Below are 19,727 nucleotides of genomic sequence, written 5' to 3'. Positions count from 1 at the left end.
GGTCCCTTCCTTTGCAAATTATCTTAGAGTGTTCCTATCTAGTTTTTTTCCTCCAAATTTAAATTTTGAACTTACACAAAAATTGAAAAAGGACAAGAAACACCCATATCTCCTCCACCTAGAGTTGCCACTTAACATTTTGCTGCATCCGCTTTCTCTTTTAAAGATAGATGCACCATATACTTCATCCCTAAATACTTCAGTATGTATTATCCTAAAGGACATTCTTCTACATAACCACAAGAGCATCACACCCATATTATCAATGTAATGTTATCTAATACACCCTAATGTCCTTTAGAGATTTTTTAAAAATCCGGGATCCAATTAAGACTCAGTCATTTCATTTAATGCTCTTTTAATTTGGAAAGTCCTGCATTTATTGGTTGTCTTTCATGACACTGACATTTTTGAAGCATCAAGGTCACAGGATACCTTGATGTTTCTACCCCTGTGTTCAGATTAAAATAGTGACTAAGAGCTGGAGTCCTTGAACCAGACTGCCTGTGTCCACAATAGAAGTGGTGACCCTAGGCAAGTCATTTATCTTCCCTGAACCTTTTCCTCATGAATGTCCCACAGTCTGGATTTGTTGGATTATGTTCCACAAGATTATATTCAGCTTAAACGTAGGCAAGAACACCACACAGGTGATGACCACTCCCATTACATTGCATCACGGAATATTTGATGACAGTTGTCTCATTACTGGTGGTGATGTGTTTGCTCACGGGATTAAGGTGATGCCTACCTCTTTGTAATTAGTGATCTGGGAGGTGAGACTTTGAGATTATGTGAATATTGTTTCCCAGAAACTTTCATTCAATGAGTTTCACATGAATCGACTTTTGCCTGTCAATTATTAAATTGGTTGTTGCAAAATGGTAATTTTCTAATTCCAGTACTCCTTTATTTCTTAGCTGGCATCCTGTAATGAGGAACACTCTCCCCAATCCCCACCACCACTACCTTTTATCCTTTTAATAAAATGCCACCACAAAATCATAGATTCCTTTTTTAGTTTTCTTTTTTTTTTTTTTTTGAGGAAGATTCGCCCTGAGCTAACATCTGCTGCCAATCCTTCTCTTTTTCTTGCTGAGGAAGACTGGCCCTGAGCTAACATCCATGCCCGTCTTCCTCTACTCTATATGTGGGACGCCTACCACAGCATGGCTTTTGCCTAGCTATGTCTGCACCCGGGATCCAAACCAGCAAACCCCAAGCCGCCGAAGTGGAATGTGTGGACTTAACCTCTGCATAGTTGCCGTAGTTGGCCATAGTTGATGTTTTCTAATCATTACCATTGCTTTTCCTGAAGCTCCAATTGTCCCAAATTTAGTCAGTTGACTCTTACGTCCTTTTGACATATCACCATGAGTCTTTGAGCACATTATCGCTTTCTGGTGTAATGTTTTGGACTCATCTTGTACTTTTCCTACCCAGATCTAAATCAGCTATTTTTCCAAGGATCACTGCTCCCTTTTGGGGATTGGTACTTGGGGCCAGAGTTTTAAAGTAAGTCTTTCAAAAAAGAAGATTTGAGGTCTGTATCCCCATTACACCATATCTCTATCCCAAGACCATTGGAACCCTGAGGTTCCTTCTCACTGGGACTAGTAAGAGATGCGTGTAGAAGGCCCCAGGGGAAAGGGCACCAGACCCGACCCTGTGAAGTTTTCCTAGTGTTTGAGGAGACGCAGTCCCACCTCCACCTCAGTTGGCCTCAGAACACAGCCTCTGCGGTTCCTGGTTTTCTGCCTCCTGGGCATGGATAAACTTAATGATGCTCAGCGTTTATGAACTTTGTCACTTTGCATCCTCTCTCTCAGCTGAGCAGGTGGAGAGGCAGGCCTCCAGCGTCCCTCTCAGTCTAGGCCTTTCTCTTCCATTCTTCATCTCCACGTGGCTGTTCTCTGCCTACACCGTTTGGTTCAACACCATTTAACTCTGAAATTAGGGGCTCCCTATTAGACGTAAAGTCTCCACACCTTCCTGCTTTCTAGTTTATTCCTGTGTTCTAATGGAAATAGTTATGACAAGGGCTCTGGAGTCAAACTGCCTGGACAAGTTTCTTACCTGTATCTCCTTTTCCTCAACTGTAAAATGGGGAGAATCATGTCTACTTGGTAAAACTGCTTCTGAGACTGCTGTGCATACAGATCCGCTGGGGGATCTTGTTAAATGTAGGTTCTGATTCACTAGGTCTGGTGTGGGACCTGAGGTTCTAACAAGCTCTCACATTATGCACCTACTGCTGGTCTGTGGACCACAAGTGGAACAGCAAGGGTTTATTTGGATGTTTTTGAGGATTCAGTGATTATCCATGTGAAATAGTGGTTCTCAACAGAGTTATTACGACCCCCAGGGGGCATTTTGAAATACATAATGTATATGTATATGGTAGTGGTGGTGGTGGTGAGATTGGTGGGCACAATATTCGGGATGGTGCGAATGGCATTTAGCCAGCAGGGCTATGAATGCTAGAAGCCTAGTAATGCATGGGACAGTCCTGTAGAATGAAGAATTATTCTGAGAACCATATAAATTTTGAATGTTGGCAAGACAATATTGGTGGGTAAAAAAAACCTGTGGACTTTCTGAGTCTTGAGCCTAAACCTTCCTTTTTAAACTTTTTATTATGAAAATTTTCTAACATTCACAAAAGTAGAGAGAATAGCACAGTATATTACCACGCAACTATCACCCAGATTCAACAATTATAAACATATAGTCAGTTTTATATTGTCTATACCTTCCACTCTGCACAGGCTTATTTTCAAGTGATGCTAGATTATCTTCACTCCATTCTGTAAATTCTTCTTTTTTTTAAAGATTGGCACCTAAGCTCACATCTGTTGCTAATCTTTTCTTTTTTTTTTCCCTTCTTCTTCTTCCCAAAACCCCCCCCAGCACATAGTTGTATATTCTGGTTGTAGGTCCTTCTAGTTGTGGCATGTGGGATGCCGCCTCAGCATGGCCTGATGAGCGGTGCCATGTCTGCACACAGGATCCGAACCAGTGACACCTGGGGCCGCTGAAGCAGAGTGCGTGAACTTAACCACTCGGCCATAGGGCCAGCCCCCAATAAAGTCTTCTTTTTTGTGTGTGAGGAAGATTGGCCCTGAGCTACCATCTGTTGCCAATCTTCCTCGTTTTGTTTGAGGAAGATTGTTGTTGAGGTAACATCTGTGCTAATCTTCCTCTGTTTTATGTAGGATGCTGCCACAGTGTGGCTTCACAAGCGGTGCTCAGGATCCGAACCTGCAAACTCTGGGCCGCCAAAGCAGAGCACGTGAACTCAACCACTACGCCACTGGGCCAGCCTCTCGATAAACTCTTAAGGACTCCTTTTTTATTTTCTAATAATGACAATACCATCATCACATGCCCCCAAATCACTAATTCTCCAATGTCACTGAACAATCAGTCAGTGTTCAAATTATCTAATTGTCTAATCAAAGTTTTTTGGTTTTGAAACTATTCAGTTTGTTCGGCTTAGGATCCAAACAAAGTCCACCTACTTGGTGGTTATGTCTCCTAAGTTCCCTTCCTTTTATTTCCTTGTTATTTATTCATTGAAGAAACAAGGTCAATTGTCCTGGAAAACTCTCCATTTTCTGAATTGGGCTTATTGCACTTAACTGTTTAAGACATTCCTCTGTCTCCTGTGTTTTCTGTAGACAAGTAGTTAGATCTGGAAGCTTGAGCAGATTTAGTTATTTTGGAGGTGGGGGCAGGGCAAGAAAGCTTTCTGGTGGGCTGCATCCTTCCCACTACATCAAGGTAGGGACCATATAATGGCTCATATCTCTACTCTGTGACGTGAAGGAGAGTGATCAATGGGTTCAGGTGTTGCTAGTCTGATATCTCCATTATCAAGTTCACCATCAGCCTTTCATCTAAAGTTTTTGGTAGCCATTGATGATTGTGGCTAGATCCATTATTTCATCAGGTGTCACAAATTTTGGTATACCAATTCTATTATCCCTTCTGCATTTATTAATTAGAATTTTTCTATAGATAAGACTTTTCCTTCATCATCAATTCTTTGGTTATTCTAAAACACAATTTTTACAGGAGGCAGGATAAGTGCTTGATTCTTTCTCACTCGCTTACTAGTTTTGAAAGTAATGCACTGGTGCCCTAGCACCCTCCACAGATGGCTGATGAAGCTTTTTGGGTTTTGTTTTAATATTGTTATGAACTCATGGATTTTTAACATTGAGGTATTTCACTCCCTTCCATGAATTGGAGTCGTTCATCTTTTTGGTATTTGTTTTATATGTCACCACCAGGGATTTTTGCATGCTTGTGATTTACACTGATCTTTCTATTAACAAAATAGCCTTTAAATCAAGGTGGGTTTGTTTTACCCCGAACTCTACCAGAAGCTGGTCAACATTTTGGAAAATCAAGTCACTGAAGCAAACGTTGCTCATGATCACTGAGCTGCCAATGCTGCACTCTTGAATCAATCTGCATCTTTATGGTCGCATTCATGGTGATTTTCTTAAGTACCAGTGCCTGATAATCTTATGTGTTGTAGTGTAGTCATGTCCACTTACATGTTGAAACATATATTTCATTATGTTACTTTACTTTAGTTATGTTAAATAAGGTATTACTTTCCTACTTTTCAATTATGTGAGTAGGATTTATTACCTATGATTTTCATGTCAGAACAGAAAACAAACTTTACAAAAAATTTGTAATCAAAGGAGACATTGGTTTTGATAGGGTTAGGAACCACTCATGTAAGGCATCAGTACAATGTCCTGCATGAGTAATTTATTATTCCATTTTCCCCAAATGAGCCATAGATTAGGACATGCGTTCAGCTTTCTGTTTCAGGTTCTTTTCCTAACCTGGCTCTTGGTCAATTTGTGAATGACCAGTGTATTATCCATTATTGCATAAAAGATTGTCCCAAATTTTAACAGCTTAAAATACTAATAACATTTTTAAACTCACACTGTCTGTGGCTGAGGATTTAGGAGCAGTTTAGCTTGGTGGTTCTGGTTTAGGGGCTCAGGAGGTAGCAGTCAAGTCAGCCAGGGCTGCAGCCATCTGAACACTTGGTTGGGGCTGGAGAATCTGCTTCCAAGGTGGCTCACTCACATGCCTGTCAGTTTCTTGCTGCCTATTGACAAGAGGCCTCAGTTCCTTCCCACGTGGCTTCCCCTCAGGTTGCTTGAATATCCTTACACCATGTTGGTTGGCTTTCCCCAGACTAAACAGAGTAGAATCCACAATGTCTTTTTATAACCTAGCCTCAGAAGTCACATACTGTCATTTACTTAATATTGCAGTATTGATCACACAGGTCAACCCTGTTCAGTGTGGGAGGGGATCACACAAAGGCATGAATGCCAGGGGTTCAGGGATCCCTAGCATCACCTTGGAGACGGGCTGCCACAACTGGTTCCCCTAAAATTCAACTTCCGAGTGTTTTTTGATCCATCCAGATGCTCTATACTTTCTCTATACTTCTTGCCATCTTGTAAATATTTCTTTGGTAACAGCTTTATTGAAATATAATTTGCACACCATACAATTGATCTCTACGTCTGTGCTTACACTAGCACCACACTGTGTTGATTCGTGTAAGTTATCCTAAGATCCGCCTTTCCGGGAGCAGGGCGGAACGCCCGAGGCTCTGGATCACGCAGCCTGCGACCCTCTTTTCCCGGCGCACCGGAAGAAGACGGCCGTCTTCGTTACATCGCAGCCATGGCTCGTGGTCCCAAGAAGCATCTGAAACGTTTAGGGGCTCCGAAGCATTGGATGCTGGATAAACTGACCGGAGTGTTTGCTCCTCGGTCCTCTACCGGTCCCCACAAGCTGAGAGAATGTCTCCCCGTCGTCATTTTCCTGAGAAACAGACTTAAGTATGCCCTGACGGGAGATGAAGTAAAGAAGATCTGCATGCGGCGGTTCGTCAAGATTGATGGCAAGGTGCGCACTGATGTAACCTACCCTGCTGGTTTTATGGACGTCATCAGCATTGACAAGACTGGAGAGAATTTCCGTCTGATCTATGACACCAAGGGTCGCTTCGCTGTTCATCGTATTACGCCTGAAGAGGCCAAGTACAAGTTGTGCAAAGTGAGAAAGACCTTTGTGGGCCCGAAAGGAATCCCTCATCTGGTGACCCATGATGCTCGCACCATCCGCTACCCTGATCCTCTCATCAAGGTGAACGACACCATTCGGATCGACTTGGAGACTGGCAAGATTACTGATTTCATCAAGTTCGACGCTGGGAACGTGTGTATGGTGACCGGAGGTGCTAACCTGGGAAGAATTGGTGTGATCACCAACAGAGAGAGATACCCTGGCTCTTTCGAGGTGGTTCATGTGAAAGATGCCAACGGCAACAGCTTCGCCACCCGGCTCTCCAACATTTTCGTCATTGGCAAAGGCAACAAACCGTGGATTTCCCTTCCCCGTGGAAAGGGCATCCGCCTCACCATTGCTGAAGAGAGAGATGTGAGACTGGCAACCAAACAGAGCAGTGGCTGAAATGATGTCTGGTGACATGCTTAGAAGAGTCTTTGTACTTATTTAAAACTAATACAGCATGAAAAAAAAAGATCCATTTTTTAAAATGGTGAGAATCTAGTAATAAATAGCTTTGGAAGAAATGTTGTGTGTAACTTTCTTGTGTGAATTGGTAAATGAGATCTTTCCTGTTTCCTGGTCACCAGGACCCATAGCCACATTTTAGTTCCAAAGAAACTCCAGCTGTTTCCTCCCTGCAGAGTTTGCTGAGGGCCAGCATCTCATGAGAAGGGACATGAGAACATCATCATCTGTCAAAAGGAGGCTAGAGATAGAATAGGAGAATACACTTGGGGAATGCAGATTTTGCAGAGTCTTATTGACTGTGCCTTATTGTGGGGAAGGTGGAGGGCATTTAATGTGACTTCCTCCTCCCTATAGTAGCATCAGGTGTGACCAAAGTGTCTTCTGTGCCCTCAAACGGGGAGCTGAAGTCATCTCTAGTCTAACTGCTGGGCCACTGAACCAGTGGAGAGCCTGATGGCCCCTGCCTGATCCTACTGATTAGTGAGAAAGGAGTGAGATGGGGGTGCAGGATAATGGTAGGCAGAGTGTCTGGAGCCACCTTGCGTCCCCAACATTTGGCCAAGCAAGTAAAGTTTAGAAAGTGCCTGGACCCCAAGCCATCTTGCCGGTACCTACCCATGGCTGTCCCCCCAAAAGGAACTGGGCGAGAAGTCCTCAAGAGAAAATGGTTGCGAGGGTGAGTAAGTAAAATCTGAGCTCAGCTCAATCCCTGTGACACGGCAGAAAGGACTGGGCAGGGAGGAGGCTCCCACTGAGCTCCCTAAAGTCCAGTAAATTCAACCTTGTGAAATGGCCGAGTTTTTAGATCATTGCCACAGAGAGGAAGCTGGGAATCCAAACCGCCCTTGACTTTCACCAGAATGGAAGAGCTTTGAATCGAATTCAAAGTTTAAAATGAACAATTTATGTGCTGAATATATATTTTATTATGAATTATTTTCCTTTAGGGCACATGTGTACAGTGTCAGATAGCAACTAGACTATTGGTAGTGAACATGACTTCTATATAGAAGTCGAAATATGACATACACTGGAAATTTATATAATGTTATAAACCAACGTTACCTCAATTAAAACACATTATTTTCCTTTAGTTATTTTTTTCTTTCAGCTTCATTGAGATATAATTTGCAGACAGCGCTGTATAAGTTCAAGGTGTACGGCATAATGACTTGACTCACATATATTGCAAAATGATTACCACAATTAGTTTAGTTAACATCCATCATCTCATAGATACCAAAAAAAGTTAAAAAATATTTTTTTCCTTGTGATGAGAACTTTTAGGATCTACTCTCTTAGCAACTTTCAAATATACCATACAGCAGTGTTAACTGTAGTCATCATGTTGTACATTACATCCCCAGTGCTTATTTATCTTATAACTGTAAGTTTCTACCTTTTGACCACTTTCATCCAATTCCCCCACCCCCTTATTTTCCTTTAGTTATATATAAACTATTATATTTTTAACTTTTAATAACTGAGATCAAAGTGTTTTTATAACTGAAGGAGACTCAAATATCGTGGAACTGTACTAACATTTCATTAATGAAGCCCCCGTTACCCTATAAGAAAGAGAGTTTCATAGATCCCAGTGATAGCAGCTATTGGAACAAAAAAAGCCATTACACATTTATATCTCAGTAGTTGAGACTCCTTAAACAAGGTTTATGTATGTGACCTTGGTATACATGATTCAGCATTGCATTCTGTTAGACATCTTGAAATAAATGAAATGGAGTTCAGTGCAAGTCTGATGAAACTTTCTACTCTTTATATTTTCCTTTTTTTTTTTTTTTTTTTGAGGAAGATTAGCCCTGAGCTAACTGCTGCCAATCCTCCTCTTTTTGCTGAGGAAGACTGGTCCTGAGCTAACGTCCGTGTCCATCTTCCTCTACTTTATATGTGGGACGCCTACAACAGCATGGCGTGCCAAGCAGTGCCATGCCCGCACCCGGGAACCGGTGAACCCCGGACCACTGAAGTGGAATGTGCACACTTAACCACTGCGCCACCAGGCTGGCCCCTCTACTCTTTATATTTTCTGTCAAGTTATTGTGATAGACTGAATAAGGCCTCGTAAATATGCCCACATCCTAGTCTCTAGAGCCTGTGAATGTTACCTTATATGGCATACGAGTCTTTGCAGATGTGATTAATTAAGGATCTTGAGATGAGGCGATTGTCCTGGATTGCCCAGGGAGGCCTGATGTAATCACAATGGCCCTTATGAGGACACAAGAGTAGCCAGACTTAGAGAAGGCAATGTGATGACAGAAGCAGAGATTGGAGTGACAAACTTTGAAGGTGGAGGACAGGGCCACAAGCCAAGGAATACAGGCGGCCACTAGAAATGGAAAAACCAACAAAATGAATTCTCCCCTTGGAGACTGCAGAAGGAACCAGCCCTGCTGACTCCTTGACTTTAGCGTACTAAGACTGATTTTGGACTCCTGACCTCTGGAACTGCAAGAAAATAAGTTCACATTACTTTAAGCCACTAAATCTGTGGTAATTTGTTACAGCAGCAACAGAAAACTAATGCAGTTATTTCACATCTGTTCTGGAGTTTCCCACCCCACAGTTCTGAGTTTATGCATAAAATGATATTGCACAGGAATAAATATAGATCAGAGGTTCTCAATCCTGAGAAATTTGAAAACTTACAGATGCCTGGGAAGGGGTAATTTTTAACAGCTCCCCAAGATTGTGATTATAATGTGCAAGTAAGTCTTAAAACTATTCATATAGAAGGCCAAATGAGAAGTATTATGTACATTGCTCTCTGAGAATTAAACTGGTAAATTCTACAAACGATGGTTAAGATCAGACCTGTAAAACTAACCCATCCTCAAGTATAGTCACGAAATGAGTGGCTGAAGAAATGAAATGACTCAGGAGCACCAAGGTGATCTGGGCATCACCTCAGGAGGTCGCATTGGGAAGATCTGCGTGAACAAAGATTTATCATAATCAGCTGTGATTACCATACTAGAGCAATGAACTATATGCTGTCATAGAAATATAATACGTTTTTTATTGTAATAGAAATAAGGGGATCTGTAGGAACTTTGGTAAAAGAGGAATAAGAACAAATCAGAGGCCATTTTGGTGACAGTCCATACACAGAAACTATATGTTTCATGAAATTATGAGATATCTGAGGTCAAGGAATATAATTTTTTATGCCAACCCACCAGGAAAATAACAATCTCTAATTCCTCTTTCTCTGCACCTGTAATTGAGATGTTAGCCCAAGACTGAACAAAGACTGTTAAGAAGCCCAAGTAATTTACTGGGCCAAAGCTGGAACATTAATTACCTTCTGTGGACGTGTATTGTGTTCTTGCTGCTACATGGTATGCATTCAGTTACAAGTAGTGAATCCCAGAAAAATGGAAAATACTTCTGATCAAACACAGGGAGGAACAGCATTAAATGCTGATATGAGTGCTGTATTAGTTTGCTGGGACTGCCATGACAAAATACCACAGACTGATAGCTTAAACAACAACTATTTATTTTCTCCCAATTCTGGAGGCTGGAAGCCCAAGATCAAGTTGTCAGCGGGTTGGTTTCTTCTGAGGCCTCTCTCCTTGGCTTGTGAATGGCCACCTGCCTGTTGCCCCTTCACGTGGTTGCCCTTCTGTGCACATGCCCTCTTTGTGTATCCAAATTCCCTCTTCTTATAAGGATACTAGTCAAATTAGATTAGGTCCACATTCTAAAGAACTCGTTTTAATTTAGTCACCACTTTAAAGGCCTAATCTCCAAATACAGTCACATTCTGGGATCCTGGGGGTTAGAACTTCAACATATGAATTTGGGGGGACACACTTCAGTCCATAACAGCTACCTAACTCCTTAGCAAAATTTAAGAGACAAAAATTAAGAGAGGAAGCTCGTGCCCTCTCTATTTGTCTGCAAAAGGGCTCCCCACACTTCCTAACACATTCTACAAGGCCAACATCACCCTGATACCAAAGCCAGACAAGGATAACAAAAAGAAGGAAAATTACAGGCCAATATCACTGATGAACATAGGTGCAAACATCCTCAAAAATATATTGGCAAACTGAATACAGCAATACATTAAAAAGATCATACACCATGATCAAGTGAGATTTATACCTGGGACACAAGGATGGTTCAACACCCACAAGTCAATCAATGTGATCCACCACAGTAACAATATGAGGAACAAAAACCACATGATCATCTCAATAGATGCAGAGAAAGCATTTGACAAGATCCAACGTCCATTTATGATAAAAACACTCAATAAAATGGGTATAGAAGGAAAGTACCTCAACATAATAAAGGCCATATATGACAAACCCATAGCCAACATCATAATCAACAGGGAAAAACTGAACGCCATCCCTCTGAGAACAGGAATAAGACAAGGGTTCCCACTCTCACCGCTCTTATTCAACATAGTACTGGAGCTTTTGGCCAGAGCAATTAGGCAATAAAAGAAATAAAAGGAATCCAAATAGGCAAAGAAGTGAAACTCTTGCTCTTTGCAGATGACATGATTTTATATAGAGAAAACTCTAAAAATTCCATTGGAAAGCTACTAGAAATAATAAAAAATTATAGCAAAATTGCAGGGTACAAAATCAACTTACATAAATCAGTTGCATTTCTGTACTCTAATAATGAACTAACAGAAAGAGAACTCAAGAACACAATCCCATTCACAATCGCAACAAAAAGAATAAAATATCTAGGAATAAATTTAATCAAGGAAGTGAAAGACCTATACAACGAAAACTATAAGACTTTCCTGAAAGAAACTGATGACAACATAAAGAGATGGAAAGCCATCCCATGCACATAGATTAGAAGAATAAACATAGTTAAAATGTCCCTTCTACCTAAAGCAATCTACAGATTCAATGGAATCCCAATCAGAGTCTCAATGACATTCTTCACAGAAACAGAACAAAGAATCCTAGAATTCATATGGGGCAAGAAAAGACCCCAAATTGTTAAAGCAACCCTGAGGAAAAAGAACAAAACTGGAGGCATCACAATCCCTGACTTCAAAATATACTACAAAGCTATTACAATCAAAACAGCATGGTACTGGTGCAAAAACAGGCACACAGATCAATGGAACAGAATTGAAAGCCCAGAAATAAAACCACACATCTACAGACAGCTCATCTTTGACTAGGGAGCTGAGAACATACAACGGAGAAAAGAAAGTCTCTTCAATAAGTGGTGTTGGGAAAACTGGACAGCCACATGTAAAAGAATGAAAGTAGACCATTCTCTTGTGCCATACACAAAAATAAACTCAAAATGGATCAAACACTTCAAGGTAAGACCTGAAACGATAAGACTTCTAGAAGAAAATATAGGCAGTACACTCTTTGACATCAGTCTTAAAAGGATCTTTTTGGACACCATGTCTTCTTGGACAAGGGAAACAATAGAAAGAATAAACAAGTGGGACTTCATCAGACTAAAGAGCTTCTTCAAGGTAAAGGAAAACAGGATTGAAATGAAAAGACAACCCACCAACTTGGAAAAAATATTTGCAAATCATGTAGCTGACAAAGGGTTAATCTCCATAATATATAAAGAACTCATACAACTCAACAACAAAGAATCAAACAACCCGATCAAAAAATGGGCAGGGGATATGAACAGACATTTCTCCAAAGAAGATATACAAATGGCCAATAGACACATGAAAAGATGCTCAATATCACTGATTATCAGGGAAATGCAAATCAAAACTACACTAAGATGTCACTTTACATCTGTTAGAATGGCTACAGTAACCAAGACAAAAAATAACAAATGTTGGAGAGGTTGTGAAGAAAAAGGAACCCTCATACACTGCTGGTGGGAATGCAAACTGGTGCAGCCACTATGGAAAAGAGATTTCTCAAAAAATTAAAAATAGAAATACCATGTGACCTGGCCATCCCACTACTGAGTATCTATCCAAAGAACTTGAAATCAACAATTCAAAGACCCCTGCACCCCTGTGTTCATTGCAGCACTACTCAAAATAACAAAGATGTGGAAGCAACCTAAGTGTCCATCAACTGATGACTGGATAAAGAAGATATGGTATATATATATATATATATATATATACACAATGGAATACTACTCAGCCATAGAAAATGACAACATCATCCCGTTCACATCATGGATGGACCTTGAGGGTATTATGTTAAGTGAAATAAGCCAGATAGAGAAAGAAAAACTCCGTATGATTCCACTCATATGTGGAAGATAAACAAACACATGAACAAAGAGAACAGATTAGTGGTTACCAGGGGGAAGGGGGGTGGGGAGTGGGCACAAAGGGTGAAGGGGCACACCCATAAGATGACTGACAAATAATAATGTACAACTGAAATTTCACAATGTTGTAAACTATGATAACCTCAATTAAAAAAAAAAAAGTGCTCTCCAGTACATTCCTGGCACATGGAAAATGCTCAATAAGTGTTCACTTTATGAATGAATATGTGAACTGATTCTATCATAAGTGGAATAGGTGACAGTCAAATGAAAAATTCTATGGGCATCTCTTATACAAGACTTACACATAATTAAAACAGCGAATTAGCTATGTCTATAATGGTAGATGCCAATCCAAACACATTTCCGTGGAGGATGTTCCGTTCATAAGTAGGTCACCATCTTGCAAGTTGACCTGTGATGTTCATTACAGGGAGCATTATTCCGGCCCCACTTTTCTGATGCAGAATTTAGCATAACACAACACTCATCAGGATTAGTGCGTTCACCTGAGTGCCAAAACCTGCAAGAGAGAAAAAAGATGAGCGTGTTTTGAAAAGGGTTGGAGACTGTGAGGCGGTAGAGTTGAAGAGCGTGGGAGTCAAGGTCAGAGGTACCCAAGTGATTCCTTCCCCTCTTCTGCTGCCATATTACAGAAACCTTCCTGTCTGGGCAGTTTCTCCTCCACCTGCACGTCTGGCGTTTCCCATGAAAACTATGCTAACATCAGCCAGGACTCTTGTCATCTTATGCAATTCAGGACACATTAAACATTCTCCCAACAGATATCCAGGAGCTTCCTTCTATTTGTCCATCCTTGTGTCCTATTCCCATTGAACTTCCAATACCAAAGGGTTTTCTTAAATAAACAAAAGATTTCTCCCTGGTCTCAACTATTAATACAGTTTGTTACATTTTTTTCCTGAGGAAGATTAGCCCTGAGCTAACATCAGCCAACAATCCTCCTCTTTTTGCTGAGAAAGATTGGCCCTGAGCTAACGTCTGTGGCCATCTTCCTCTATTTTTTACGTGTGGGACACCTGCCACAGCCTTGCTTGATAAGCAGTACATAGGTCCATGCTTGGGATCCTAACTGGTGAACCCTGGGCTGCCAAAGCAGAGCATGAGGACTTAACCACAATGCCATTGGGCAGGCCCCACTTCTTTTTTTTAGTGCACTCCTTTTGGAGTCTGAAAAGGTAGTTAAAATCTCTAGATCTGGGCCAGTCCCAGTAGCCTAGTGATTCAGTTTGGCATGCTCCACTTCGGTGGCCCAGGTTTGGTTCCCGGGCATGGACCTACACTATTCATCAGTGGCCAGGAAGTTTGGCAGCAGATGTTAGCTCAGGGCAAATCTTCCTTGGGGAAAAACAAGAATCTCTAGATCTACTACTTATCCCCTGTTATTTTGGGCAAGTAACTTAAGTAATTTAATTTCCTTGATTCTCAGTTTTCCTGCCTTAAAAATGGGGACCAGAGTAATTTCCCTAAATTTTTCACATAGTTAATATGCAAGTCAAAGGTGGTAATGTATACTAAAGTACTTTAAAGTTTTGAAAGAATTACATAAATAAGAGTTATTACAAGATTCTTAGAATTTAGCATGTTTGCTTTATGAAAAGTATTAAATTTTATTAATTGATTATAGTCTTAATTGACATATTTTGTTTCACTTTATTTAGAGACATAAATGTAGATAAAAACACAGACTTTGGTGTCAAATTAAGATAAAAAGTGTTGTGGGGTATTTTGGTTCGTTTAATAGCTGAGGGCTGGACACCCTGCCTGACCCAGGACTGAGGACTCCTTTATCTAACCCTGTACTCACATGACACTTTCATTGTATGGTGTCTGATCAACCCATTGCCAATGCGTTTTCCCCTCTGGGCCGACAGCCCTATAAAATAAGCAAAATTGCCGTACAGGTTCTGGATAATGAAATCCTGAGGGAAGAAAAGAAAGGAGTCGTAGCCTTTAGAGATTCAGGCTGAATTGAGCTCTTTATGGCCTGAGGGAGAAGAGAGGAAAAGGAGGACCCAGAAACAACCACATGGGGGCGCTGCCCAGGAGCGCAGGTCTTCCTGCTCCGGCTGATCAGGACAGGAGTGACTTCTATCCATGATCGTAATGAATTCTCATGTCAGACTCACTTTCCCTATTTCTTTGCCAAATGACCAGATTCTTCAAGGTTCTGCATGTTAATGGGGAACTTTTCCCCCTCACTCTTTTAAAGATTTTATTTTTCCTTTTTCTGCCAAAGCACCCCGGTACATATTTGTGTATTTTTAGTTGTGGGTCCTTCTAGTTGTGGCATGTAGGATGCTGCCTCAGCGTGGCTTGATGAGCAGTACCGTGTCCCTACGCAGGATCCGAACCGGCAAAACCCTGGGGGCAGAAGCAGGGCGCACAAACTTAACCACTCGGCCCCGGGCCGCCCACCCCCGCCCCCGCACTCTTAATATACTCTTCCTGTGAAGGGACTTAGGTTAACGTTTCTGTTTCTCTCTGCCTTTTATTCATGGCCAAGAGAGGAGAAGTGTTTCATTTGACTGGGAAATTAAGTAAAAATAACTGGGTATGCTTGGTGCATTTGGGAATCCTAACTGAGCATTCATAGCACGGCTCAGCCTGCCTTCTTCTTGAGGAGAAGCCTGCTCACAAAGAATGAGAGACCTCATTTGCTTTTCCATGGATCATCCTTGTCCTTAGTGTGAGCCAATCTCAGTGGGTAAGACAGTCTGCTTCTGAAGTCACTCTAATTTACATCCTTCAATTTGGCCTTTATCAGGTGATTTTTTTTTTGTTCTTTCTGTCTTATCCTCTTTAATTTCTCCATTCATAGGTTTGGCAGGGAAGATGATAATTAGGATCCTTTCAGAAGCCCCAACATTGTATAACCAATTTTTAAATTTTTTGTGTGTATGTGAGGAAGATTGGCCCTGAGCTAACATCTGTTGCCAATCCTCCTCTTTTTGCTCGAGGAAGATTGTCCCTGAGCTAATATCTGTGCCAATCTTCCTCTGTTTTATATATGGGATGCTGCCACAGCAAGACTAGATGGATCGTGTGTAGGTCTGTGCCCAGAATCTGAACCTGTGAAACCCAGGCCACTGAAGCAAAGTTCATGAACTTAACCAATACCCCACCCGGCTGGCCCCATTGTATAATCGATTTTTGTAAAATCAATTATTTGGGAAATTTAAGTGATGCTTTATATTTTTATACTTCTCAATTCTTAATTCTGGGTCCTTGCAATTTAATTAATTTTTTTTCTCATGTCCTCATAATATCCCTTCTCTGAGAGATAAATTGTTTCTAAGTATTTTTCTATAAATGCATTTTATATAAATGATTGATATCAATGCTGGTATCAGAGCTTAATGTAGTGAGACTTCTATTTTCAATAATGATGGACTAAATACTTACATTCATACATAAACTGAATAAAATAAGAAAAACTTGGTCTCAAAGAGCTCACGAAATTGTGAAAAATTACCAGTCCAAGATGCTGATGAAATGAAAATCCAGAGAGATGTGTTTGGAATTTATGGCGACCTTTGCTGCAGGGAAATTTTGCTGATCCAGAAGGGGCAGTGGAGGGGTGGAACAGCATTTTTTTCTCCGGGATGCTAGAGTTTAAATTTGTTTTAAAATTTTGTATGGCACTGTCCAAATGTTAATGGTTAGAAGTCATTTTTATTTTATTTATTATATTTTTTTAATTTTTCAGTTATTTTATTGAGGTCATAATGGTTCATAACAATGTGTAATTTCAGTATACGTTATTGTTTATCAGTTTCTGTATAGACTGAATCGTGCTCACCACCAGTAATCTAATTTTTATCGGTCACCATACATTACAAGTCATTTTAAAAGTAAGATGTTTATAATAATAATAGTCATAGTTGCAATTATTTATTGGGTGTCTACTCTGTGCCAAGTATTGTGCCATGAGCTTACGTAAGTTCTTTTACTTAGATCTTACAACGTTTCTGTGAAGAAGCTACTGTTGGTGTTCCCAATTTACAAATGAGGAAACTGAAACTTAGGAAGATAAGAAAGTTGTCAAAGGTCACAGAACTCATAAATGACAGAGATCTAACTCACTCTATGGCCAGTACTCTTAACTAGTGTATTATATTGTGTTACAAGAAAGGTAGAGATCTAGAATTGAGTTTGAGAAAGTCAAGCAATGTTATACCAACAACAACAGATATTTTTGACTTAGCTTTTCGATGATTTTGAATGCACAGGAACCTATATGAGACATTGGTGGCTTGTGTGTGCTTACCTGCTTTTTTATGATATTCATTCTTTTGTTCATTTATTCACTACATGTTCATGCAGTCTATAGAGTGCTTAAAACTCTGTACTGGGTGTGGTATAAGAAAGTGAAAGAAAACATTTATGTTTACAAGGTAGTGGGAGAGACAGAATGAATAGCACTTTTGACAGCGTTTTAGGGTGGGGGTTGGGAGACAAAGTTGGAGTCCAGGACCCAGAAATGAGTTCGTTTGAATAGGTGGTAAATCAGACCTCATATAAATTGCAATCTGGTTTTGAATCATCTGAATGGTATAGACATTTCAAACCCTGAAACTACATTAATATAATATAAGACATCTTGTGCCAAGGCATGTGGCAGAAGCAAATGAAAATATTATTTTCCGGAAGAAAACAATTCCTTAGTCCTGCAATCGTTTTTATAAATAATTTTTCAAATATAATGTCCAGCACAAAATAAAAGATAATTATGCGCATGGGTATCATTAGAAACAGAGTATGAAACAACTATGCTTCTTATGTTTGAGGAGATAAAAGACAAACTTGAGCATAGAATTTAATATTATAAAATTTGACATAGCATATTTGGAGGAGAAACAAAAAGAAATTCTGGATTTCAAAAATACAATAACTGAGGGGCCGGCCCTGTGGCGCAGCGGTTAAATGCACACTTTCCGCTTCTTGGGAGCCCAGGGTTCGCCAGTTCAGATCCCAGGTGCGGACATGGCACCACTGGGCACGCCATCCTGTGGTAGGCGCCCCACACATAAAGTAGAGGAAGATGGGCACGGATGTTAGCTCAGGGCCGGTCTTCCTCAGAAAAAAGAGGAGGATTGGCAGCAGTTAGCTCAGGGCTAATCTTCCTAAAAAAAAAAAAATGCAATAACTGAAATTAGAACCCAATGTATGGGCTTAATAACAGAATAGAGACAACTGAAGAAAGGATTTGTGAACTGAAAGGACAGAGGAAACTATTCAAAATCAAATACAGAGAGGTAAAAAGAGAAAATAATGAAAAGAAGGTAAGACATGCAGAGGATGCATTATAAAATACTAATATATTTAATTAGTGTGACTTTCTTAGATAACAAGTATTCTCATTTTCTATTCACCTCTCAAATTCACTATTTTGGGGGCTGGCCCAGGGGCATAGTGATTAAGCTTGCATGCTCTGCTTTGGCGGCCTGGGGTTCACCAGTTCGGATCCTGGGCACAGATGTACACACCATGCATCACGCCGTGCTCTGGCGGCATCCACGCAGAAGAACTAGAAAGACTTACAACTAGGATGCACAACATGCACTGGGGCTTCAGGGAGAAAAAATCCACTATTTTGTTTTCCTGAATTTTGTTCCAGAGTTTGTTTTCTTAAAATAGCTCTTGAATGTGCCAGATTAGGAAGATCTTTCTTCCTTCCTTCCTTCTTTCTTTCTTCTTCTTTTTCTGTTTTTATTTTTTACCAGAAATCTTTCCTCTGTCTCCAAATTTCAGGGCCATAACAAATCTTCTAAGCTAAAAGAGGAATGAAGTCTTGCTGACCACCTTGCCTATCAAAAAAGTACCTGCTCGGGCAGGCCTGGTGGCGCAGTGGTTGTTTGCACGTTCCACTTCGGCGGCTTCGGGTTAGCCGGTTTGGATTCCAGGTGTGGACCTGGTACTGCTTGTCAAGCCATGCTGTGGCAGGCATCCCACATATAAAGTAGAGGAAGATGGGCATGGATGTTAGCTCAGGGTCAGTCTTCTCAGCAAAAAGAGGAGGATTGGCAGCAGATGTTAGCTCAGGGCTAATCTTCCTCAAAAAAAAAAAGTTAAAAAAAAAAGTACCTGCTCATCCCTAGTGGTGATCACCATCAGACGCGCTCCCTTGGGAGAGCAATTCTTCTGACTCTCAGCCTAAGATTGCTTCACAGTAGAAACATAGTAGCAGCTGGACTCAAATGAACTCTAGAGGGCTGGGCAACAGCTCCAGTCTTTCAGAATGAATATAGAAGAAGAAGAAAAAAATTGACCTTTCATATAAAGTTATGAGGCTCACCATTTCAGTTAGATTTATCAGGGCTACCCACTGATTTTCCAAAGCTGAATTCATTTACTGGTATATTTACTAATCCCTAAATCATTTCACTCTAAAAGGGAACGAGCAAAATTTTCTTGTAAAAGGCCAAATGGTAAATATCTTAGGGTTTGCAAGCCATATAGTCTGTGTTGCCACCACCCAACTCCATTATTGCATCGTGAAAGCGAACACAGACAATATGGAAATGAATGGGCATGTGTTCTAACACAATTTTATTTACAAAAGCAGACAGCTGGTTGAATTTGGCCCGTGGGCCTTAGTTTTCCACTCCCTGCTTTAAGCCCGTAAAGTTATTTTACACACAAATACTTTGACTCCCGGTACTCATCATTTATTGGGGGTTAAACATGGCCCATCTCTACATCATTGGTGAAAATAATCTTGACAATTTTCTATTATAGTTTAAAGGTTCTTATTAAATATAAATGTAAATATCCTTCAGAATTTAGTATCCAGTCACAAAGTATGAGCCTAGAATAGTGTGGACCTCATTTTCTGCACTGTA

General features: G+C 40.5%; 2 protein-coding genes across 2 annotated transcripts; one reads left to right on the top strand and one right to left on the bottom strand.

The window, feature by feature from the left end:
- Positions 1 to 5,448: 5,448 nt before the first annotated feature.
- Positions 5,449 to 6,639, top strand: LOC100053416 (small ribosomal subunit protein eS4, X isoform). The gene has a single exon (XM_001498835.6). It carries the CDS (start codon positions 5,731 to 5,733, stop codon positions 6,520 to 6,522), a length of 792 nt encoding a protein of 263 aa, XP_001498885.2. The 5' UTR covers positions 5,449 to 5,730; the 3' UTR covers positions 6,523 to 6,639.
- Positions 6,640 to 7,503: 864 nt separating this feature from the next.
- Positions 7,504 to 19,161, bottom strand: LOC100629830 (C-type lectin domain family 4 member C). The gene is given in 4 exon segments (XM_005615088.3): positions 7,504 to 13,384; positions 14,690 to 14,750; positions 14,753 to 14,804; positions 18,970 to 19,161. Coding segments are annotated over 4 exon segments (444 nt in total). The 3' UTR covers positions 7,504 to 13,245.
- Positions 19,162 to 19,727: the final 566 nt, after the last annotated feature.

The sequence above is a fragment of the Equus caballus genome, chromosome 6, assembly GCF_041296265.1.
Source record: "Equus caballus isolate H_3958 breed thoroughbred chromosome 6, TB-T2T, whole genome shotgun sequence".
NCBI lineage: Eukaryota > Metazoa > Chordata > Mammalia > Perissodactyla > Equidae > Equus > Equus caballus.
The sequence above is the reverse complement of the archived record's forward strand: the minus strand, read 5'-3'. Positions and strand labels throughout refer to the sequence as shown.

Coding starts and splice junctions, on each gene's coding strand:
- LOC100053416 (XM_001498835.6), top strand. CDS start 5,731: ATGGCTCGTGGTCCCAAGAAGCATCTGAAACGTTTAGGGGCTCCGAAG.